The 26,383-nt window shown below is 36.0% G+C and overlaps 1 protein-coding gene across 2 annotated transcripts in view; it reads left to right on the top strand.

The window, feature by feature from the left end:
* The first annotated feature begins 21,045 nt into the window (after positions 1 to 21,045).
* The window catches only part of EMCN (endomucin), a 117,482-nt gene continuing 112,144 nt past the window's right edge, over positions 21,046 to 26,383 (top strand). For both annotated transcript variants that reach the window (XM_078002689.1, XM_001108331.5), the window contains exon 1: positions 21,046 to 21,220. In XM_078002689.1, the coding sequence (XP_077858815.1) occupies positions 21,154 to 21,220 (67 nt within the window). In that variant the 5' untranslated portion in view covers positions 21,046 to 21,153. The remainder of the gene's footprint in view (positions 21,221 to 26,383) is intronic.

Raw genomic sequence — 26,383 nt, 5'->3', positions numbered from 1 at the left:
CAGTTTTCCCAGCATCATTTATTGAGGAGACAGTATTTTCCCCAGTGTATGTTCTTGGCACCTTCATCAAAAATGAGCTCACATTAGGTGTATGCATTTTTTTATGGGTTCTCTATTCTGTTCCGTCGGTCTACATGTCTGTTTTTATTCCAGTACCATGCTGTTTTGGTTACTATAGCTCTGCAGTATAATTTGAAGTCAGGTAGTATGATTCCTCCAGTTTAGTTCTTTTGGCTTAGGATAGCTTTGGCTATTCTGGGTCTTCTGTGGTTTCATATAAATTTTAGGATTTTTTTTTCTATTTCTGTGAAGAATGTCATTGGTGTTTTTTACAGGGATTGCATTGAATTTGTAGATTGCTTTGAGTAGTATAGATACTTTAACAGTATTGATTTTTCTGATCCATGAACATGGAATATTTTTCCATTTTTTGGTGTCCTCTTCAATTTCTTTCGTCGGTATTTCACGGTTTTCATTATAGTTATCTTTCACTCCTTGATTAATTCCTAAGTATTTAATTTTATATGTGGCTATTGTAAATGGGATTACTTTGTTATTTCATTTTCACATTTGACACTGTTGGCATTTTAAAATGCTACTGATTTTTGTATGTTGATTTTGCATCCTGCAACTTTACTAAATTTGTTATCAGTTTTAATAGTTTTCTTGCAGATACTTTAGGTTTTTTCAAATATAAGATTATATTTGAGCCTCCTTGGTGCCCTACCCCTCTGTGGCCATGCTGGTACCGAAGGTGCTAGACAAAATTTCCTTTACTTTTCCCTCTGCTTTTCTCAAGCAGAATGAGTTTTACCCTGTAGCCAACCCAATTGGTAATGTGCTGAGTCTCCCTGAAGCCAGTAAGTCTCAGAGGCTCATCCAAGGTCCTTGATATACTACCTGGGTATCCCTGATGGTTATTCAGGGCTCAAGAACTCTTCAATTAGCAGTTAAGGAATGCTGCAGGCACTGTATCCTTTCCTTCAAGGCTGTAGGCTCCTTTCTGGCCCAAGGTGTGTCTAGAAATGTCTTCTGAGAGCTAGAGGGCCTGAAACAGAGGCCTCATGACTTTTATCAGTCTCTTGTCTTGCTGTGGCTGAGCTGGTATCCAAGATGCAAGACAAAGTACTCCCCACTCTTTCCTTTTCTCTCTTCAAGCAGAAGGAAGGGGTGTCTTTTGAAGCCATGAGCTGTGCAGCCTGGAGTTAGGCGAGGAGTGATGCCAGCACTCCCTTAGCTGCCCCAGCTGTTGTCTCAGTATGTCACATGCCCCGCCAGTCTCCTGTCTTCGGGCCTCGTTCAGCGCTAGGACTCAACTAAGAGTTGCAGTCCTTATGGCCTAGACTGCCTTTCAAGTTTACTTGAAGACAGAGAGTGCTGTAGCCCTCTGTGGCAAGGTTTGTAGGTACTCAAGTTCTAACTGCTGAGATTCATGATTCTCCTCTAGCTAGGGCTGGTTTAAATGTTTCCTCTGTAGGCGGGCTTCAGCCAAGTTTAGTGTGGCTTTCCTTTTTGCTCCAACAGCATGGCACTGAATTCAATGCCTCACAATTGCCATGTTATCCCCTCCCCTCCCAGTGCCCAGAGAAGCTCTCTGCACCATGCCACTGCTGTTGCCTTGGCTGGGGAAGGGGTAGCATTTGCAATTCAGGAGTTTTTTCCTATTTCTTCAGTCCATCTTTCAGCAATATGAAGTTATAAAACTAGGTTCTATGAGGGCTCATCTGATTTTTGGTTCTTATGAAGGTGTTTTATTTTCTGTGTTGATAGTTGTTAAATTGGTGGCTTTGTGGCAGGGGACGAGAGGGGGTGGGGAGGGGATGGTTGGTGGAGCCTTCTATTCTGCCATCTTGCTGCACCTCTCCATCTATTTCTTAAGTCTTGAGTTTAATTTGGGATGCTGAACTTGAACCCATTGCTATTATAGTCCTGCTGTCTATTGTTAGAGTGCTGGAGAGGGCATATGAGTGGACCAAGGGCAAAGAGACTGGTTCAGAGCCTGACACTGCTTAGCTTCTAAGACTTCAGTGTGAATATTGAACTAAATGAGAACTTTTCAAGTTTCTTTTAGAGAAGCTGAATGACTTCTCTTTGTTTTATAGATAGTGTACAAAAAAATAAAATCATCATTAGTTTTGTAGATTTACTTATATAATCTATTCATCTGATCAAGAGGTTTCTTTTTTATAGTTTTCCCAGAGAGAACTGAATATTTTTTTCCTGCATGGCTTTGCGTTGTTTTCCTAGTTAGCATCTGCAGCATAAATAATCAGAGACAACTTCTTAGGAATATAAGAGGAGCTTAAAGATTGTTCTCAGACACACAAAGCAGATAAACATTATCTAGAGACATAGGGGCTTGAGAAGTGTGTACTTTCCTAGTTGATTTGAAGTCAATAAAATAGAAGTATTTGCCTTTTTGAAGAAACAAGAAAATAAAACCCACTTCAGAATTTTCTTTGTGAGGGTGATTGATCTCCAATGTAAATTATAATGTTGTACGTTGAGAATGTCTGTTCTGTTCTCTAAAGCATGAAAAGACTAGACAGGTTCTATATTTGTGTGTGCCTCTGTGTGTAAGAGAGAATGAAAGACTGAGAGGCAGAGACTTGATATGGTTTAATACTACTCTTTACAGTTTTGTTGACTTTTGTTCAGAGCCACATTAAATTTCATTTGAATATTTTAGACATTTTGAAATACTCTACTTAGCTCTCCTAGGAAGGACAAAAAAAGGAATTTATGGGGCCTGAAGCTTATAAAATGTGATGGTCATTTTTCACGGAAAATACATAGGGTATAAAAATAATCATTCAGAACAGGAGAAAGTAGCACAGCAAATTGCATATATTAAATGCCCACAAAGGTCATACAAACATCCTTCTCTAATTTATTTTCTACATGTTTTGGCTTTGTAATACTTGATCATTGCTTCACATGACAAAGAGTTTGTAAAACCATTTTCTACCACTTTTATAAAACCACTTTCTACGGGGAAAAGAGAAAGTCTTTCTCAAGATGGAGTAAACAAAATTTGAGTTACATTACACACAGTTGGAATGTTGAAACATACGACTTCATACACATGTATGCTTGTTTTTTGTACTACTAACAAGGAATAGAGGCAACATGATAAATTCTGTTTCTCATGAGTTTTATCAAAAATGAAAAAATTACACATTGCATTATATACTTGAATATATGACATTTTAAAGTATTTTCCTGATAAAAGAGAACAAAGGAAACCATGTGCTCTGGTATAAGTTGATGCAACCTGTGATTAGAAGAAGTATCCACAAACTAGCATGTGACTCTATACATTTCAAACTTTTTTGGCTTCCACAGCCCATAGAATCCCAGTACCAACAACCATAAAACACATTTACATTACAATCAGACAACTGGGCTTGCCCATTTACACACAAAGCAAGAGCTACCAGTGCAGTAAGAAGTAGACATGTCCCTGAAAACGCTAGTAGTACACTGTAACAGCTAGCCATAACTTAACAGACATAGATACTATATACCACATAATTATATACCACCAAATCCTAACTAAATTTCCCAACTCAATTTCCCTTTAGCCATATCCCCATAATATCCACTTCTTATGCTACCCAGCAGAAGAAGGGAGACAGTGGAGAAAGAGAAAGTAATCTTAACTGATTTCAGTTAAGGCATCTTCGTTTTGCAAATTTTACAGGAAAAAATAAAATATGACTCCATGAATACATTGCTAGGTCCCACCAGATGACCTCATAATGAGCAAATGCAAGTGAAAGACTCAAGCCTAAATTTCATGAGCTTTGTGGTAATTCTGTCTTTGCCCCCAGATCTGCCTCTGGTGAAGTCTCATCCATTGATGTATGTGTTTTTCTTGCAGAATGAACACTGGGAGAGGCCACTGGGGTAGAGAGGGAGTCTGGCTTCCATCAGAGTGAACTTCTTAAAAAGCCATTAGTCTGAGTCTCGTATTTTGTCTCCTAGATCTTTTGTCTCTTGGAAGGTCAAGGGGAAAGTGAATTTATACTTGGTTATAGCAGGTGCTTTTATTTTTCATTATGTTCATCATGAAAAAATTCATTGAAGGGGATGGACTCTGATATTCCTTTTTGGGAGTTTAGGTTATTTTCTGTGCACAAAATGATAGCTAGCATAAGAACATGTCTGAAAAAATGCAAAATAATATATTTCAGTAAGCTATGAGTCCTTTTCATATCCTCAATAATAATGTCTCCCTAATGTTTGTGTTTCTGTTCTATAGGTAATCCTTGTCCTCCAGACATCTCAGATTATTGTAATAATCAGTAAATAACTTCGTTCTGTAACACAACTACTAATGTCAGCCTCAAGGCTAGCTATGAACAAGTTTCCCAAAGCATGTATTTTCCCCAAAGCACATATTTTACTGCATCAATTCTGGGCTTAGCAAAATAGCCGTTTGTAGTTGGTGAGGCTTTGTTTTCTCTATCCAATAAAATCACCAAGCCAGCATATAAGCAAACAGAAATATTCCCTTTTCTTTTATATTCATTGACATTTTGACACTTACCAATGAGCTACAAAAGACGTATGCAGGGCAAGGCTGACGTCCAACGGGGATGAACCTCCTTATTTTGGTTCAGATCTCAAATGTCCAACATGGGTTGAAATATCTTCAGGAAAATCATGTTGATTCTCATCAAGTGCAAAGTGTTTCATTCCCTTAGCTGTTGACTGACAAGTCTCAGGTTCTACATAGAATTCTCACTCAGTAAACTGTAGGGAAAACAAATAAAAGAAATGAAATACACACTTAGACACACACACACACACACACACACACACACACACTCTATAGCTGTGCTTCCACAGCCTTAGCCTGCATAAGAATTATCTGAGTGACCTTCTCAATAATATAAATTTTTGGACGAATTTTTTTAGATTTTGACTATCTAGTCCATACTTAAAACCTATGTTTATTCTTTAACAAGCATTCATGGTGATTTTTATGTTTGTGATTCAACGCCACACTTAGAAAATCACTCTGCTGCAGGATTTTCAAGCTTATATTTACAAACCATGTCTCTTTTGATGGCTATTACTCAATCAGTACATCAGCTTAGAGACCAATACATTAGCCATTCCTAACATAAAGGCATTAAGTGTTTTCTTTCTTGCTTTCCACATCTAAAGTTCTTTCTAGTTTTATTTGTTTTTTTTTTGTTTGTTTGTTTGTTTTATTTCTAGTGTTACAATTCATTTAAATTTTTTAAAATACTGAAGTAAGATTTTTTTCAGATGCTAACATTGAGTATTAGGATAAGAAATTGTTGTGTATAAATATTGCTGTTTTAAATGACTGTCGGACATCCTTCTAAATCACACAGCTATAATTTTTCTCTTTTCTTGAGTTTTCCTCAATATACTATAAATTGTCCTCCAAAAATCACACTCAAGAGCAAGCAAGCAATCCAGTGGAACAAAATAGCCACTAAGATCAATTGTGTTCCATCAATTATGGAAATTTGGTACAAATTAAAACATTATTAAATCAGTTCTTAGAAATTCACAGCTATGTAGTTCAACATCAATATCACTTACAGACTTTCTAGGATCTAACCTTGGAAGTGCAGAAAGAGAAGTCTACAAAGAGAAATTTTTGGACAAGTACCTGATTGTATTGTAAGAGTAGTGTACTCATTGCATAGATCCATGGTTATTGTAAGAATGTTGTAACTGTTATTTGTACTTCCTTACAACGTGAAACAAGCTCCCACTAAATATATCTGTGTTAACAAGAGTATAAAATAAAACCCATCATTCTTTAGAAATAAAAGATTTAACAAGTCAGAATTTTAATGGAATGACATTTAAAGAAACAAAATAAACATTAATCACTGGGAGACTATCAATGTTTATAAAAACAAAAATATACTAAGGAAAAATATAAACTTTTTATTAAATTTCAGAAATTGGGGCTTAGCGAGCCATCCTTGACCTTTATAAAACTTATTTTGCAATTCCATTCCAAGATGGCGAATAGGAACAGCTCTGGTCTGCAGCTCCCAGTGCGATCAACGCAGAAGATGGGTGATTTCTGCATTTCCAACTGAGCCTCTCCTGGTGTTACCCAGGCAAACAGGGTCTGGAGTGGACCTCCAGCAAACTCCAATAGACCTGCAGCTGAGGGCCCTGACAGTTAGAAGGAAAACTAACAAAGAGAAAAGTAAAAGCATCAACATCAAGTAAAAGGACAACCACACCAAAATCCCATCTGTAGGGCACCAGCATCAAAGATCAAAGGCAGATAAAACCAGAAAGATGGGGAGAAACCAGAGCGAAAAGCTGAAAATTCTTAAAAACATAGAGCCTCTTATCCTCCAAAGGATCACAGCTCCTTGCCAGAAGCAGAACAAAGCTGGAGGGAGAATGACTTTGACGAGCTGACAGAAGTAGGCTTCAGAAGGTTGGTAATAACAAACTTCTCTGAGCTAAAGGAGGATGTTGGAACCCATTGCAAGGAAGTTAAAAACCTTGAAAAAAGATTAGACGAATGGCCAACTAGAATAAACAATGTAGAGAAGACCTTAAATGACCTGATGGAGCTGAAAACCATGGCATGAGAACTATGTGATGCATGCATAAGCTACAATAGCTGGTTTGATCAAGTGGAATAAAAGGTATCAGTGATTGAAGATCAAAATAATGAAATAAAGTGGGAAGAGAACTTTAGAGAAAAAAGAATAAAAAGAAATGAACAAAGCCCCCAAGAAAGATGGGACAATGTGAAAAGACCAGATCTACATCTGATTGGTGTACCTGAAAACGACGGGGAGGATGGAACCAAGTTGGAAAACATTCTTCAGGATATTATCCAGGAGAACTTCCCCAACCTAGCAAGGCAGGCCAACATCAAATTCAGGAAATACAGAGAGCACCACAAAGACACTCCTCAAGAAGAGCAACCCCAAGAAAAATAATTGTCAGATTCACCAAGGTTGAAATGAAGGAAAAAATGTTAAGGGCAGCCAGAGAGAAAGGTCAGGTTACCCACAAAGGGAAGCCCATCAGACTAACAGCAGATCTCTTAGTAGAAACTCTACAAGCCAGAAGAGAAGAGAGTGGGTGCCAATATTCAACATCCTTAAAGAAAAGAATTTTCAACCCAGAATTTTATATCCAGCCAAACTAAGCTTCATAAGTGAAGGAACAATAAATTCCTTTACAGACAAGCAAATGCTGAGAGATTTTGTCACCACCATGCCTGCCTTGCAAGAGCTACTGAAGGAAGCACTAAACATGGAAAGGAACAACTGGTACCAGCCACGGCAAAAACATGCCAAATTGTAAAGACTACCAATGCTAGGAAAAAAACTGCATCAAATAACGGGAAAAATTACCAGCTAACATCATAATGACAGGATCAAATACACACATAACAATATTAAAATTAAATGTAAATGGGCTAAATTCCCCAATTAAAAGACACAGACTGGCAAATGGGATAAAGGGTCAAGACCCATCAGTGTGCTGTATTCTGGAGACTCATCTCATGTGCAGAGACACACACAGGCTGAAAATAAAGGGATGGAGGAAGATCTGCCAAGCAAATGGAAAGCAAAAAAAAAAAAAAAAAAAAAAAAAAAAAAAAAAAAAAAAAAAAAAAGCAGGGGCTGCAATCCTATCTCTCATAAAACTGACTTTAAACCAACAAAGATCAAAAGAGACAAAGAAGGCCACTACATAATGGTAAACGGATCAATTCACCAAGAAGAGTTAGCTATCCTAAATATATATGTACCCAATACAGGAGCACCCAGATTCATAAAGCAAGTCCTTAGAGACCTACAAAAAGACTTAGACTCACACACAATAATAATAGGAGACTTTAGCACCCTACTGTCTATATTAGACAGATCAAAGAGACATAATGTTAAGAAGGATATCCAGGAATTGAACACAGCTCTGCACCAAGCAGACCTAATAGACATCTACAGAACTTTCCACTCGAAATTAACAGAATATACATTCTTCTCTGCACCATATCACACTTATTCCAAAATTGAGCCCATAGTTGGAAGTACAGCACTCCTCAGCAAATGTGAAAGAACAGAAATCACAACAAACTGTCTCTCAGACCACAGTGCAATCAAATTAGAACTCAGGATTAATAAACTCACTCAAAACCACACAACTACATGGAAACAAAACAACCTGCTCCTGAATGACTACTGGGTACATAATGAAATGAAGGCAGACATAAAGGTGTTCTTTGAACCCAATGAGAACAAAGACACAATGTACCAGAATCTCTGGGACACATTTAAAGCGGTGTGTAAAGGGAAATTTATAGCACTAAATGCCAACAAGAGAAAACAGGAAAGATCTAAAATCAACATCATAACATCACAATTAAAAGAAATAGAGAAGCAAGAGCAAACAAATTCAAAAGCTAGCAGAAGGCAAGAAATAACTAAGAACAGAGCAGAACTGAAGGAGATAGAGACACAAAAATCTCTTCAAAAAATCAGTGAATCCAGGAGCTGGCTTTTCGAAATGATCAACAAAATTGATAGACCACTAGCAAGACTAATAAAGAAGAAAACAGAGAAGAATCAAATAGACACAATAAAAAATGATAAAGGGGATATCACCACCGATCCCACAGAAATACAAAGTACCATAAAACAATGCTATAAACACTTCTATGCAAATAAACTAGAAAAATCTAGAAGAAATGGATAAATTCCTGGACACATATACCCTCCCAAGACTAAACCAGGAAGAAATTGAATCTCTGAATAGACCAATAACAGGCTCTGAAATTGAGGCAATAATTAATAGCCTACCAACCAAAAAAAGTCCAGTACCAGACGAATTCACAGCCTAATTCTACCAGAGGTACAAGGAGGAGCTGGTACCATTCCTTCTGAAACTATTCCAATAAATAGAAAAAGAGGAAATCCTCCCTAACTCATTTTGTGAGACCAGCATCATCCTGATACCAAAGCCTGGCAGAGACACAACAAACAAAGAGAATTTTAGACCAATATCCCTGATGAACATCGATGTGAAAATCCTCAATAAAATACTGGCAAACTGAATCCAGCAGCACATCAAAAAGCTTATCCACCATGATCAAGTGGGCTTCATCCCTGGGATGCAAGGCTGGTTCAATATACACAAATCAATAAACATAATCCATCACATAAACAGAACCAATGACAAAAACCACATGATTATCTCAATAGATGCAGAAAAGGCCTCTGACAAAATTCAACAGCACTTCATGCAAAAAACTCTCAATAAACTAGGTATTGATGGAATGTATCTCAAAATAATAAGAACTATTTATGACAAACCCACAGCCAATATCATACTGAATGGGCAAAAACTGGAAGCATTCTCTGTCAAACCTGGCACAAGACAGGAATGCCCTCTCTCACCACTCCTATTCTATATAGTGTTGGAAGTTCTGGCCAGGGCAATCGGGTGGGAGAAAGAAATAAAGGGTATTCAATTAGGAAAAGAGCAAGTCAAATTGTCCCTGTTTGCAGATGGCATGATTGTGTATTTAGAAAACCCCATCATCTCAGCCCAAAATCTCCAAAAGCTGATAAGCAACTTCAGCAAAGTCTCAAAGTACAAAATCAATGTGCAAAAATCAGACAAACAGAGAGCCAAATCATGAGTGAACTGCCATTCGCAACTGCTTCAAACAGAATAAAATATCTAGGAATCCAACTTACAAGGGATGTGAAGGACCTCTTTAAGGATAGCTACAAACTACTGCTCAACGAAATAAAAGAGAAAACAAACAAATGGAAGAACATTCCATGCTCATGGATAGGAAGGAACAATATTGTGAAAATTGTCATACTGTACAAGGTAATTTATAGATTCAATGCTATCCCCATCAAGCTACCAATGACTTTCTTCACAGAATTGGAAAAAACTGCTTTAAAGTTCATATCGAACCAAATAAGAGACCACATTGCTAAGACAATCCTAAGCCAAAAGAACAAAGCTGGAGGCATCACGTTACCTGACTTCAAACTATACTACAAGGCTACAGTAACCAAAACAGCATGGTACTGGTACCAAAACAGATATATAGGCCAATGGAACAGAACAGAGGCCTCAGAAATAACACCACACATCTACAACCATCTGATCTTTGACAAACCTGACAAAAACAAGAAATGGGGAAAGGATTCCCCACTTAATAAATGGTGTTGTAAAAACTGGCTAGCCATATGTAGAAAGCTAAAACTGGATCCCTTCCTTACACCTAATACAAAAATTAATTCAAGATGGATTAAAGACTTAAATGTTAGACCTAAAACCATAAAAACCCTAGAAGAAAACCTAGGCAATACCATTCAGGATATAGGCATGGGCAAGGACTTCATGACTAAAACACCAAAAGCAATGGCAACAAAAGCCAAAATAGATAAATGTGATCTAATTAAACTAGAGAGCTTCTGCATGGCAAAATAAACTACCATCAGAGTGAACAGGCAGCCTACAGAATGGGGGAAAATATTTGCAATCTACCCATCTGACAAAGGGCTAATAGCCAGAATCTACAAATAACCTAAACAAATTCACAAGAAAAAAACAAACAACCCCATCAAAAAGTGGGCAAAGGAAATGAACAGACAGTTCTCAAGAGAAGACATTTATGCAGCCAACACACACATGAAAAAATGCTCATCAACACTGATCATCAGAGAAATGCAAATCAAAACCACAATGAGATACCATCTCACACCAGTTAGAATGGCGATCATTAAGAAGTCAGAAAACAATGGATGCAAGAGAGGATGCGGAGAAACAGGAATGCTTTTACACTGTTGGTGGGAGTGTAAACTAGTGTAACCATTGTGGAAGACAGTGTGGCGATTCCTCAAGCATCTAGAACTAGAAATACCATTTGAACCAATGATCCCATTCCTGGGTATATACCCAAAGGATTGTAAGTTATGTTACAATAAAGAGACATACACACGTATGTTTATTGCAGCACTATTCACAATAGCAAAAACTTGGAACCAACCTAAATGTCAATCAATGATAGACTGGATTAAGAAAATATGGCACATGTACACCATGGAATACTATGCAGCCATAAAAAAGGATGAGTTCATGTCCTTTGTAGGGACATGGATGCAGCTGGAAACCATCATTCTGAGCAAACTATCACAAGGACAGAAAACCAAACACCAAATGTTCTCACTCATACGTGGGAACTGAACAATGAGAACACTCGGACACAGGGCGGGGAATATCACACTCCGGGTTCTGTTGTGGTGTTGGGGGAGGGTAGAGGGATAGCATTAGAAGAAATACCTAATGTAAATGACGAGTTAATGGATGCAGCAGACCAACATGGCAAATGTATACCTATGTAGCAAACCTGCACATTGTACACATGTACCCTAGAACTTAAAGTATAATAATAAAAAATATATAAAAAATACTTATTTTGGGAAAAAATGAAGAAAAGAAAGCAATATGTTCCATACAATACAGTAGATAATGAAATTTAGAAATTTCTTTTTGTGACAGAAGCAACAAGAAAAACAGCAACACAAATAAAAATAGAGATGCTATCCAGTGACATATAAAAAGGGATTTCATAGAGAGATGACTCGGTTGGGTCACAATGGATCAGTCTAGCTTTCAGTTTAATAAGATCAGAAACTCAGATTTATCAGCTGTGGAGTATTAAACCAAACTAGTTATATTCAGAAGAGACTGGTTGTATAAAAACACAAATTTTAACTTATTAATTTAAACAGAGCATAATTCCTGCTAAGGTGATGGGTCAGCAGGCTATTTTTTCAAGAAGAGAATTCTACTTGGTAGCAAACTTATAATTAGGATTTTTTTTGGACAGCATGAAATAACACATGGTATTATAATTAAACTTATTGGACAGAATGCCTTTATAATGGAATCACACCTTGATCACTCTATCTCAAACTTGAACATTCACAAAAACATCTCAGTTAAATAGAAAGAAAAAGCTTTTTCTAAAAGTTTTTAGAAAAACACTGAGAATATAACCATTTTCCTTCAAGAGTTAAAAGTATTTTTATCTTGTTCTATAAATCAGGATGCAAATATAATAAGATTCAAAAGGGAATTTATGAATTATAATTACAGGCAATTTGGAATATTTGGAATTTAAGGGCTCAAATCATAAGAAATAATTTTCTTGCCCATAGCCTGGACTCATTTCCATTTGAAAAGATCAAGCCAGGTTTAATTAGCTATGAGTTGGCCATGTGAATGAAATTTATAATTTAATATAAAATGGTAAAAATTTCATAAAAGTGAATTTCTGAAATATTGTCACTGATTTTCAAAATCTGAATGTACTGATGTTAAGAAGGCTTGATAGGAGTTAATTACGAACACTTAAAGAATCCTAAAGTGAATGCCTTCTGTATGGATGTCAGCAGTGAAAACCAAGAAATGCTGCTGCTACTTTTTAAGTAGTCGGAAGCACACTTAAAAATACATATATATACATATATATATTTCTTATGTATAAAAATATATATACATAATATATATTTGTGTGTGTGTGTGTGTGTGTGTGTGTATACACATACACATTTTATAATGATCTAAGTCAGTAATTATTAACTGAGGTTGACTATCAGAATCACTGGTGGATGTTTTTTCTCATATACATGCCTGGCTTCTACCCTGTACTTTCTAAACAGAAATTTCATGGGTGAGGCTTAAACATACATGTTTTTGCAAAGCTCCATGGGGTAATTCTGATGCTTAGATTTGAGGTTAAACACGGGCAAAACTGCTGGTATTGTAGTGTTAGTACAGGATATTAGAATTCAAAACCTAATGGGACAGGAAATTTGGATTCTATGATTGGAAATGTGCTCAGATGCAGCACTCATCTGCTTGTGAAAGCCATTACTATGTCATTTCCTCTGACCAAAGGCTGGATTTGAAAGAATGGGTTGGGTTGGGTCCCAGCTTTGTTGTTCATCCAAGATGTTTTTATGTTTAGTTATATATACGGGGTGGGAAATTACTAAGCCAGTGCTAGTTTAATAAAGTTGAAAACATTTGTAAATAGCTTTATTTGATGATTAAATGAAAATAATTTATTTTGAGAAGTTGGATGGAAAATCAATCTGCATTTTACTAAAATTGTTTGCATTCTAGCAAGGCAGGGAATTTGATAATGGCCATGTTTATAATTATTAACACCCTGTTTCTAAGTTCCTGAGATTTCAGGCCAGCCCAAGAATCAAGATAGTGATGGCACAATCTGAACCTGAGGGGGCGCGGGAAACAAAAGCCAGGATGTGAAACACAAGTCAAGGGCCAAAAAGTGATCCATGAGCTTTCAACTGGGTCAGTGAGGCTGCAATTACATTTTATTGCTAAATGGAGCAGGTGATTGGGGGAAAGTTGGTAGAAAACAAAACCCAATATAAGATCTTCCCAAAAGGTTGAGGTCAGAGCTGAAAAGTCAATCTATTTTATTTAAAAAGTTAATTATTTGGTGTCAGACTAAAACTAAGGGGATAAATGACTGAGACAAAACTTCTGTCATTGAAAAATTTACTGTCTAGTGTGAGAGGCCGATGATGTCTGAAAAATGTGACCAATTCAGTTTTAATTTCATCCAGTAACATTTTCGGCCAGACACAGTTGTCACACCTGTAATCCCAGCACTTTGGCAGGTAGAAGGTGGGAGGATCACCTGAAGCGAAGAGTTTGAGACCAGCTTGGCTAACATGGTGAAACCCTGTTTCTACTAAAAATACAAAAAATTAGCTGGGCATGGTGATGCATGCCTGTAATCTCAGGTACTCAGGAGGCTGAGGCAGGAGAACTGCTTGAACCCAGGAGGCAGAGGTTGCAGTGAGCTGAGATCATGCCATTGTACTCCAGCTTGGGCAACAACAGAGAAACTCCATCTCAAAAACATTTTCAAGAGAAGGTAATAAGAACTTTCACTGGTCAGGATAGGCTATGCTATGCTTCAGTAACAAAATAAACTTGAAATCTCTAGGGTTTTTATAATTTTTGGTTTTACATTTAAGTCTTTAATCCATCTTGAGATAATTTTGTATAAAATATAAGGAAGGAGTCCAGTTTCAGTTTTCTGCCTATGGCTAGCCAGTTTTCCCAGCATCATTTTTTAAATAGGGAATCCTTTCCCCCATGCTTATTTTTGTAAGGTTTGTCAAAGATCAGATGGTTGTAGATGTGCAGTCTTATTTCTGAGATCTCTATTCTTTTCCATTGGTCTATGTATCTGTTTTTATACCAGTACCATGCTGTTTAGTTTATGGTAGCCTTGTAGTATAGTTTAAAGTCAGGTAGTTTGATGCCTCCAGCTTATCGGAATAAACAGCTAATGTATGAGGGTGTATAACTTATACCCAGGTGATAAGTTAATAGGTGCAGCAAGTCACCATGGCACATGTTTACCTATGCAACAAACCTGCACATCCTGGACATGTATCCTGGAGCTTAAATTAAATTAAATGAAAAAAATAAATCTCAGTGGCCTAATACAATAAATGTTTATGTGTTGCTCATTCAAATTTATAGTAGATTTGTGGTCAGGGTTGGAGAGCTCTGCTCTACAGTCACTCAGGGACTCAGACTGCACCATCAGGAATACAGGATATCAAGGTCGCATGAACAAGAAATTGAAAACATAGAGTACGCATATCTGCTCTTCTATGCATTGTTCTGTAAGTGACATATGTCATTTTTGCTTCAAACCCCTGCCAGAACTAGTCACATGGGCCTACCTAATACAGAGAATTAGCCATTCAGTAAGCAGTAGAAATCTTGGCCACAGATCTATGCCAGTTTTGACAAGAGTATTGGGGGAAAGGTGTAGAACATTATCATTTGCAAAATCTCTCCACAGGAGAGCAGAACACTGATGTGAGATACAATACCCAAAGACAACATCAAACTAAACTACCAGTAGGTAGACGCCAATCTGAAGGGTATAGGCTAGGCTAAAAGAATCCTGGAAGAGAGTAACTAAAAAAGATTGGGAATGAAGTATAGGCAAAGAGTAAGAAGTAGTTTCTTGAATCCCTGAGGATTAGCCCAGGAGCCATTAGTAAGGTAACTCCTTCACTGAGTTATGTGTAGGAAGGGTTTGTTAGGAGGAATAAACCAGTGCAGACACTCCATTTCTATTATAACTTAAAATTTACATGTTTCTATGAATACCAGGACACTGGAAAATACCAGAATACTCTTTTTGTTTGGAAAAAAGAAAAAAAGTTTACATTTTTTAAAGAATTACCTTCAACTTTCATTGCTCTGGAAGTTAGGAAGTGAGAAAGAAATATATCGTACTTTTACATTGATTCAGATCTGGTTCTGTGAAAGTTTCCTTTGATTATTACACAGAGCCAGACAATGCAAAAGGGGACTTGGCAGACTGAAAGCAAGAACTAAATGGGTGGACAAAAGGATTATTTAAAATATAATCATAGATAAATTAATCAAGCTAGATGGAGGATATATATGGTAAAATGTGAATTGCATTTAGGTGTCATACACTTAAATGTCACATTTTTGTATGAACATGCATGTAAAAATTCCTGGCATATGCCAGACACCCAATAATTTTTTAATAGGTGCCATATAAGAGAAGAATATTTCTGTAAGATACTATTCCTGGAACACCAAAAATGAGACATCGAGCAGAAATCTTGGACATGAAGTTCATGACTGGCAATAGCTAAGCTATATGGAAAGTTGAACAAACTGTTGAAGAACTTTACAGTTGCCCTGTTATTCAGAATTTATTTACATATTCCAGAATTCCAAAGAAATAATCATCTCAATGCTTCATTAGATACAATTAAGATTGATTATTGATGTATTAATATATACTAGAAATTATAAACTTCTTGGAAAAATCTGATTTTTCCTATTATTATTTACATAATTTATGAAAATTATCCCCTGCAACTGAGTTTGTCTAGGAAGAATCCATTTATGACACTGATTTCCAGAGCTTCTTAAGGCAGATGAGGATGAAACAATGGTACTTGGACTTTTTAAAAAGGAGATTTGTCCAGTAGGAAAATGGACTGCCTGACAGAGTAATGAGCCTCAATCATTTCATCTGTTAGCATGGAGGCTCGCTCAGCATTTGCAGGGATGTTCCTGTGTTAGGACAAATTTGTACTAAATTAACTTTTTGTATGTCTCATCTCTGAGCCACTTTGGTTTTATAATTTCCCTGTATTCATGTCCTTATATATCAAGAGATTTATTCAAGTTTAGGGAGTTGATGTGAGGTATGAGAACCATCTTTACATGTTGAGGAGTAAAATTGGGATGGACAGTTGGAGAATGTGAGAGATAAGCTCTTGAGAAATTTCAAGAATCAATTTGCTATGATGCTTTCCTTTCACGTGAGCAATAACAAAATACCACTGGCCTTGGGTCACTGGGAGTTGATTAATAGGAACATGGTAGGTGAGAAAGATAGTGATTTTACTGGCATAAGTTTGGCCAAATGGCTGGGCCCTCCCACTGTTGATGTTCATTATCCATTTTGGCTCTGAGGAAGGGAGACTTAATATCTCAACAATCATTGGCTCTAAATATCTCTTTGGTTTCAGCTCTGTTCCCACTAATCTTCAGGAGATCACCCAATTCCCATTTCAAATAGGCAAGTAACAAAAATAAGCTGTTTGAGTCCATCTCCACTGAAGAAAGCACTTGATATTTAAAGTAACTTAAAGTGGAGCATAGAACAAATTCCTGATAATAAGAGTTGGGATTCTGTACAATCAGTTCAAACCAATATTTTGTGACTCTCATCATCTGAATATTTCTTAGGAAATTTCTTAATCACTCTAGAATAAGATGGTTTATATAAAATCATAACAACTGAAAGATTCTAGAAGTTTAAGGTTAGTAGGTTTTTTTCTGTTTGTTTTAATATATACTTTTAGAAGACTTTCTGGAATCTCACTTAATTCTCTAAACCACATTAGAAAGTTGGCATAATGTTTATCCTATTTATCTGTGGGGAAGCTACGCATGGAGAGGCCAAATAGCTCAGCACAGAGGGGCCAAATAGGTCAGTAAGTCACATAAAACTAAGGCAGAGACAGGATTTGAACTCGAGATCACGCTCTTTGCCAGTTCATGAAATTACTTCTTGGCTTTCCTCTCATTTTAGATAATTTTATTCAGGGAAATGAGCTGGCTAAGAGGAAGAAGGCAAGTATGGAAAGAGAGTTTAATTTGGGGCCTTAGTAATGGTGCTATCTGAATAAATCTTTTCCGTGCCGCATAAGCTAACATAAATCATGAGTGTTGGAGTCTTCATTATACAATTTCTTCAGTGTTAAAGATGTCAGTGACAGTCCTTGATATGCATTTGGAAAGATTTCTAAGATTTCTCTTGCATGACCTCCTAGCAGCTACCTTTTCTTTCGACAAGCAATTCAGAAGATTAATTGTGAAAAAGATTAATTCAGAAAAATAATTGTGAAACAAACAAACAAAAAATAAGAGCAAAGACATTTTTTCATCTCTCAGGTTAGAGTGGTTCAGTTCTCTTCACATATTTTCTTTTATTAAAGTGCTTTTAAATCATACACTTCCCAATAATGAAAACATTCCAGCAGGTTAGAATACAAAATGTTGAATAAATATATGTATAAATATACACTCAAAATATTAAATTAAACAAAATATATAGGTCAAGAGAAGTGTTAGGAGCTACTCAAGTTGAGATAAAGAGGCTTTCACTGTCCAAGGGTTAAATTTTAGAGCAAAATCTATCAGGATTCAACTTAACTTTTCTCTTTCCAACTTGAAAGCCAGATTAGTGAAGGCCACCTTTTGGATATAAGTGAAAAATGGTATTAAATAGATTATGCTCTGCTCTTGAGTAAGCAAGAAGACTTTTAAAGGGTGCAAAAGCAATATCTATTTAATCTAGAAGATCTTTTTATGAAAAATTTAAAAATGTGATAGAAACTACCCATAATTCATTTCAGAAGATAAGCAATGTAAACATTTTGTATCTTACTCTCTCTTGCTCTGTATGTGTATGTATGTATATGTGTGTTTACATATACACACATATGCATGTATATGTGTATATACACATATACATGTATATAGGTATATACACATATACATACGTATATACACATATACATATACATTCACATATATACATGATATGCATATGTATGTATATGTATATATACATGCAACAAAGTGTCATGAATATATTTCCACGTCTATGAAAAGTTATCTAATTAGTATTTTGTGGCAGAATAATATTCTTCCTTAACAATTCATGTTTTGACAAATTTTTGTAGTTACATGGACTTCAATGAACATCTTCATTTCCAGAATAAGTTCCTAAACATATCATTGCAAGCTCAGAGTGTGGTTATTTAACTGTTTTGATGTACATTGCTAAGTCACATCTCAGAAAGATCATACCCCAATAATGTTAGTTACTGTATTTGAACATTTATCAAAAATGCATATTGTCATAAACTATACGTAATTATATATAAAAGGCAAAATACGTTGTTTCGATGTTGGGATATTCGTTTCTTTGATCTCTGGTGTGATGAATATAGTTTTGCATTTTACTGGCCCTCCATTTCTTGTGTGACTTTATTTGCCTTTTTTCAGATGTAGAGTCATTGATTTTTAGATCAGAAGTTATTTTTTAAGATAAATTATCATGTGCTGTTACAAAATTTTTTATTTGCCTGTTAAACTCACGGTGTGTTGTGCCAAAAATATTTTAATTTTTGTGTAAGAAAATGTATGAAGTCTTTCTTTTATGTGCTTTGCCTTTAGTGTCATGCATAAAATGTCCTCTTTACCCCAATTATATGTAGTAGCCCATATTCTCTCGTGGAACTTTGTGATTTGTTTTTTAAACTTAAACTTTTAACATATAAGATTAACATGTAAGATGTGGTATTTTAAGTAAAACAGACACGTAACTTTAACATTTTCTTAGATGGTTAACACATTGTCAAAACCCCACAATAAATATATACCCTATTCATCACAGTTACTACATGTTAAACTCATCTATATCTTCTCTCTCTCTCTCTCTCTATATATATATATATGCATATACACACAAGCATGCATATGCAAACACATATCTGTAAATATATCTGTGTGTATAGTTATGTAGATAGCAACAAATATAAATATTTCTGTGTCTGTACTTTCTATTCTATGCCACTGATCTGTTTGTCTCCCTTGGCAGTCATTACTGTTTTAATTAAATATTTTACTTTAAAAATACCTTCTGATTTAGTAAGGCAAAGCTGACCCCTCCCCCCATTATTACTCCTTTTTTTTTTTTCTTTTCTGTTCTTATATTCTAAAATTTTTTTGGCTAGCTATTTTAAGATATATATTCTTAGTTTTTGGTTTTCATCAACAGGCCCTTTGTCTTTTAAGTAACCTTAATATTCTATTGTCAAGCTTTCTTAGAATAGGTATCTAGTGTACTAAATGGAAATGCATAGCAGTCAGTGCTGAGAAGTCCACATGTCATCGAATCCCTGAAGAAATTATTGTGACCAGCATCAGGGGTGACTCTGAGTACTGACAACTCCAGTGTTAAGAGTACAGAAGGAGCAGGAAGTGAGGCAATGTGAGTGTTTGACTGTGATTTCACATGGCCACACCCCAATTTATTTCTGGAAGGTACATGTGACATCTATTCACATATGTTCCTATCTTTATATTCTCCAGGATATGCCAAATAAAGTAACAACCCCCAAGGCAGTCTGTTTTAGAAAATCAATCAGAAGAGGGTAAAATACAATCTTACTTGTGCACAAAACAGAAACTTAGTTCTTCTGACCCCTGGTATAACATTGGATAAAACAAGTTAATGTTTTTTAAATGTTTTGAGCAGTTGACTCAGTCTAACTCCTTTTGTATGAAGTATTTTCCAGCATGGTGCAGCAGTGAAATGTGTGCCCTCCTTGCAAACAGGTAAAGGTATAATTTTTGAACATTTTTTTTTTGCGGGGGATGGGGTGCAAATGAATCTACACTGATTCATTGACACTATTGTCCAGTAAGACCTAATGAGTAAAGGTACATAAAAGGATGATTAGCTAAAATGAGACATGAAGCCTGTGACTGAAGAAAAATATTAAGTCATTGACACACACAGGGGTTGTACCCAGGACTGTGGCAGTGTTATCACTACGTTTTAATCAGTCACGACTGACATCAACGTGATCCTTACTATATAGATTATCCAGCCTGGTTGGCATTCCAGTCTTAAAGAGTCAACCTCTCCCAGCTTTACTGATGTGTGATGACATTTCATCCACTGCCATTCCAATGCTGTCCCCTAAAGAAGAGCATTCATGAGGTGTTATAAGTAATCGTTCCTTATTCATCATCAAAGTCCTTTAGTAAAAACCAGGAGTGACCAATAGACATTCACATGTCTTTGCTTAATTCTATTTAAAAATCCTGAAAAATTTCTCTGTACACTATTTAAAAGTCTTCTTGCTTACTCAAGAGCAGAGCATAATCTATTTAATACCATTTTTCACTTATATCCAAAAGGTGGCCTTCACTAATCTGGCTTTCAAGTTGGAAAGAGAAAAGTTAAGTTGACTCCTGATGGATTTTGCTCTAAAATTTAACCCTCGGGCAGTGAAAGCCTCTTTATCCCAACTTGAGTAGCTGCTAAATGAGGCCCCTTTATAACCACTTCAGAATGCACTTTCAAAACAAAAGTTAGAAGGCGCTGTGATCCGTTCTCAAGAAGGATCTGTTTCTGTTCAAAACCAGTCCCGACCTTTCTGTTGAAGAAGAACAAAATAACGTAGTAACAAAAACACAAGTAGCTGCCAAAGGAAGAGAGAGAGAAAAAAAAAGAGTTCCTGTAAGGGACTGAAACAATAAATCTCCTCTCTGCTGAACTCCCAAAGGGAGTGTGTGTATTTCCTCCAGTTCTTTATCAGAGCCCCCAAAATAAGTAGGAATGGGCAGTGGCTATTCACATTCAGTACACCTTTTCCATTTGCTAATAAGGCCCTGCCAGGCTGGGAGGGAATTGTCCCTGCCTGCCTCTGGAGAGAGAAGCCATTGACACCATCTACGGGCACCATGGAACTGCTTCAAGTGACCATTCTTTTCCTTCTGCCCAGTATTTGCAGCAGTGAAAACAGAACAGGTATTTTTGTCTCTTGTTCCTCTGGTGGTACGGATTGGAAATCACTTAGTAGGTGACTCAGCCTCAGTTTACTTTCAGGGATCTTCCCCTGACACTTAGATGCAGCAATTCCTTTGATGAGTTGAGTGTTTGGATGTCGACTTGGAGTGCATGGAGAAGGCTTGAGAGAGACGGTATTTGTTTCTACTGAAGGGAAATATTTGCGGGTACAGCAGCCTGAAAGCATGTTTGATGAAATCACAAGGTACTGGAAATATACAATGGCCTCTTTAGAGTATAAAAATCTAGGAATAGAATGCTGGTTAAAAATGTACTCTCTCTCAAAAATGTATTCTTTTCAGACACAGCTCAGAAATAATAAGATTGGCATGTGTAGGTGAAAGGCTGTAATCGGAGATACTGTATTGCAGATGTTAGCCTGTATTTTTCCCAACTATATTTTCAGCTCTGATAGATTGAGAAGTTGGATAAAGCTGCCTAGGGAAGTGAATCTTAATATTTTGGGGTAGGGTGAAGAGAGAGAGATTCATTTGATTACAGTCTATAGACTTTTGCTGAAGAAATACGCACATATCTAAACATATACATACATTTTGCATAACATTTCAGGAATTTATACACATAAAAATCCTACCTATTGACGTCTGGTTAAGAAACTCAGATAAAAAATAGGTATGCATCTTCATAAGCCTTGAGTATATTAATGGACAGTATCGAGAATGATTTACATTTGACTTTTAACCCTTCCTGAGTGATTGAAAATAAAGTTAAATTTAATCAATATTTATTAGGTTCCTACCCTGTACTGGAAGGAACATAAAAACAAGTAAGATGTCCTTGCCCACAGTGGTAAATGTACTATTGGGAGAAATAAGCATGTGATTTTAATACAAAATAGATTTAATAAATATGAAAATCAAAGTACAAACTACCATAAACGAACACAATTGGTAAAGACTGATTCAGACTCTGAGGGATCTTGGGGGAAAAAAAAGCAAAAACATTGATTTCTAATTTTATTTTGCTCATTCTCAATTTAAAAGAATACTGGTTACAAAATTCTAATTTACAGTGATAATGTTGGAGGAAAATAAGTACATCCCTCCCTGAACAATTTTGATTTTATCAGTCATTTCTATGTAAATATCTATGTAAATTTAGTACAAATTCAAAAACACTTCAAATTCACATACATTTGCCCACCATGCATGTTGGAGTTTCTGGGGTTAAGTTGCAGCAGGTATCAAGGCCAGAAAATTCAACTTAGAAGAGTTACTGGAATTGGATTTTTTTAAGTAAAGAATATTTATGTGGTGCCACAGAAATCATTGCACTAGCTTATAAGTAACTTCAGTCTGCTTGGGGAAGATTGATAGAAATCTCAATGCCATGGAAATTATTGCTCACAATTAGATGTGTCAGATTAGTATAAAGTCTGAAAGTCTGGCTTAGGCTGCTCGCTGCTCCAGGTCTGCAAGCATCGACGGGTACAGTACTTTGCTAGCATTGTTAAACTCTGAATAGATCATTCACCCTTCCGAAAGTATAGTGGAATAATATCAATAGAAGTAGCCTGCAATACCTGACCTTGAGAAAGACATGAAGGTGAAGGACAACCCAGAGATGTCCTGGCAGGTTTTTCCATTATGGTCATTTCGGGAAAATACAAACCTCCTATTGCTTACTGGTAATGAGCCTAACCTGTTAACAGTGTCTTCTTTCTAATGAACTGTTAACCCCTTTAGGATAATTTCCCATTTGAGCAGAGACAATAGTTACATAATAACTATCTCCTTCAAGTCAGCTAACAAGTCTACTTGTTAACTGAAGGCTAGTATTTGTAAACAAACAAACAAACGAACAAACCAAACCAAACCTACCCCATTTGTCTTAGAAGAGGAGGCTATAGCTCAAGAGTATAAATTGGCCATCTGAGTGGAGCATGAAAGGACTAGAAGATAGTTTCCCATCTACGTGTATGATTTTGTTGTACCTGGTTCTGTGTTTTTTTTGTTTTGTTTTGTTTTTTTGCAGATTGGGTACAGGAAATAAAGCATTTCCTAAGCTGATTGAGTACATTTTTTTTCCTTAACTCCCAGTTCCAGATACACATTGATTTCAGAGTTTTATATGTTCCTCAAACTTGGGAATGATTAACATATTTCATCAGCAAAGTCGATTCTTGAGGGCGAGGAGGGAGGCATTTCATCTGCTTTAAATTCACAAGCTGTCAAGCAGATCCATGCTTTTTTGCATAGTAATTTATTCCTACATAACGATCTTTTAGATAAATTGACTACTTTTCTCTTCTTCTGATGTTTTTGTCAGATTTAACTAAATGCAATATAGTTTTTTTGTGCTGTTTGTGAAAATCAAGGGAGTCTTTCTACATCACAGTGAGTGAGTGACTTTTTATTACTTGGTTGGTGGTATAATATTTTTCAGTCTCCAATTTGGAAAGCTGTTCTATTGAAATATGTGTGGGAGATTTCTGAAAGGGAACTGCCATTCTTTCTTAAGGTTTTCTAAATTGTGTTTAAAACTGAACAGACCCCTACAGTGGCTTTTAAATCTAGATGTATGGATGAGCTTTTGACTGTCAGGACTGAGAAGTTAACGAAGAGAGATTCCTCCAAGAAGAAGAAAACAATATGTGTTTACTCATCAAGTGCCACTTGCTTTTTGAAATTTACCTTAACTTGGGAAATATTAAAATGTTGTAGGCATTCTCAGACAGGGACAAACACCATTTTCTTTATTGGTATATGAAGAAGGATTTAATTGCTTGGAGAAATTCATTTGTTAGTGATTGAACATTCAATTTCATGAAAAAGAAAGATTAAACACACTATCGGCAGACTCCATGCTAAATATTATAGGTTTATAGAACTTAATAAAACTTAGCCCTCACTGTAGAAGTAGGGGAGAGAGGAAGATGAGGGAAGTTATTATAAGTTTGATTATATTGTAGGCTTTAAGAGGTAAATGAAGAATGACAGAAAATTTACAACTAGCCTGGTTTTGGATATAAGGACATCCAAAAAGGCCACATATGAAAGTGGAAATTCTTATAAGCTTTGAAGCTTGAAAATCAAGAGATTCTAGACGAACGGAATTTATTGAGTAGATATGTTGAAACATTGGTATATTCTAGTCTAGAAATGTAAAGAGGTCACAATTTGGGAATAGTTAAGTACTGAGAAATAAGGTTGGAAATATAGCCTCAGGAGATGTTGAATACCAGGATGAGAAATATTGACTCATATAGTTAATTAGTTTGAGTCTGTAAATGTGTTTGAGTATGGGAATTATATGATCATGGCTATAAAATGGGAAGATTAATCTGTCAGCAGAATACAGATTAGACTACTGGAGTCAAGAGAAATAAAAGATAGGGAAACTAGTTCAAATGTCATTGCCAGTCTGAAAGTGTGTCAATAAAACAAAAAGAAGGGTCTAGAAAGAGCTTTAAGGAAGTAGAAAGTGTGTGAGTTGACATATCATTGACTGGCAATGAAGGATAATGTGACTGAAATGCAGAGACAGAGTTTTTTAAATACCAGAAACAGGAAAATGGCTTGGGAGCAGAGATTAGGAAAGATATGAGGATACAATTTAGTGAGAAAAATAATGTTTGGTTTTGGACATGGTGATTTTGAAATCCTGATATTTATGTAGAGATGTTCAATGGTAAATTAAAAGTGTCTGATGCATAGTTGGAATGCCCCTGGAGCCAGAGGTGATGTTGAGAGGTGAAGGTTCTTTAGTCCTGAATACAAATATTTCTTAATCTTGCCCATTGTAACATTAATAACAGAGAGAAGCAATATGTCTTTCTTCGGATGCCCATATATCTAACTCTCCTAAGGCACTTATTTCCAATTCTGTCACAGTTATTTGTACGAATGTCTTATTTATCTACAAGGCTATATTTGTTACAGATTGCTCAGCAACAGTTCTGAACACATAATAAGGACACAGTTATCTGAATGAATGGATAATTGAATGAAATAGTTGCCTTCTTATTATTTTCATATTTTAATTTCTTCCTGTGACAACCACCTAACAGTTTACTACCTTGTCCTTATGAAAAAGTTATGGATGAGTATAAATCAGAGAACATAATATAGAAAAAAGTCAATTATTTTGATTTCAGTTATGAAAGTGAGCACCAAATATAAGGGGAAAGGATTCTTATCAAAGGTTAGCCAGCTCTCAAACTATAACCACTATGGGGAGGAATCTAAACAGAACCAGCTCTACTTCTTTTTGGGTATCAAATACTCAATGTAATACATTCCTATAGTTAAAAGTATTCAAGGAGATACCTTATTCCCAATCAACTTCTCAAAAATACAAAATGGCTTTTTTAGAAGCGAAGTTTACAAAAATAAAAGTTGGAAGAAAGTTAAAAAAATACCATACATCTTTATTTGTCATTATAGGTAAGGTGAGTTGCTTCAGAGTAGATAATTTTGCTAAGTACTTCCATTGAGCTTAATCCACACCAGTATCTCTAACCTGAAATGAGTAGTCTATTGTAGGAAGGCTGAACCAATATAAAACAAATCGAAATGGAAAAGTATTTAGTCTGCAAACCATTTCTTTACATTCTTTCTTCACTGCTGATTTTTAATAATCCCCACCTAAAAGTAGAAGTGATCATTCTAGAACTCCTACTTTCAAAAGATGTGTACAGTTGTCAGAAACAAATTATCTGGCAATTTTATCTTGAAGATTGTAGTTACCCAGAAAACTAAGAAAAAATGAATATTTAAGGGTTTCACAAAGCTTTGAATTTCCTAGACAACTGCCCATCCTTTCCTTTTCATTGGTGAAGTTACATTCCAAGCTGCAGTTAAATATTTTAACTTGTGAATAATTATCTAATTCAAGTTACTCACATTCTTTTTTTCTTAGTAATCACCTTCCAACTTCTTCTTTGTCTTTAAGAACAGTATGAGATGCACGTTTCTAAACACTGAATGTCAGAGTTGGAATTTTTTCTTTTTTTGAGATGGAGTTTTGCTCTTGTTGCCCAGGCTGGAGTGCAACGGTGTGATATTGGCTCACTGCAACTTCTGCCTCCTGGGTTCAAGAGATTTTCCTGCCCCAGTCTCCCAAGTAGCTGGGATTACAGGCACCCACCACTATGCCCGGCTA

Source organism: Macaca mulatta, chromosome 5 (genome assembly GCF_049350105.2).
Source record: "Macaca mulatta isolate MMU2019108-1 chromosome 5, T2T-MMU8v2.0, whole genome shotgun sequence".
NCBI classification, from domain to species: Eukaryota; Metazoa; Chordata; class Mammalia; order Primates; family Cercopithecidae; genus Macaca; species Macaca mulatta.
The sequence above is the reverse complement of the archived record's forward strand: the minus strand, read 5'-3'. Positions and strand labels throughout refer to the sequence as shown.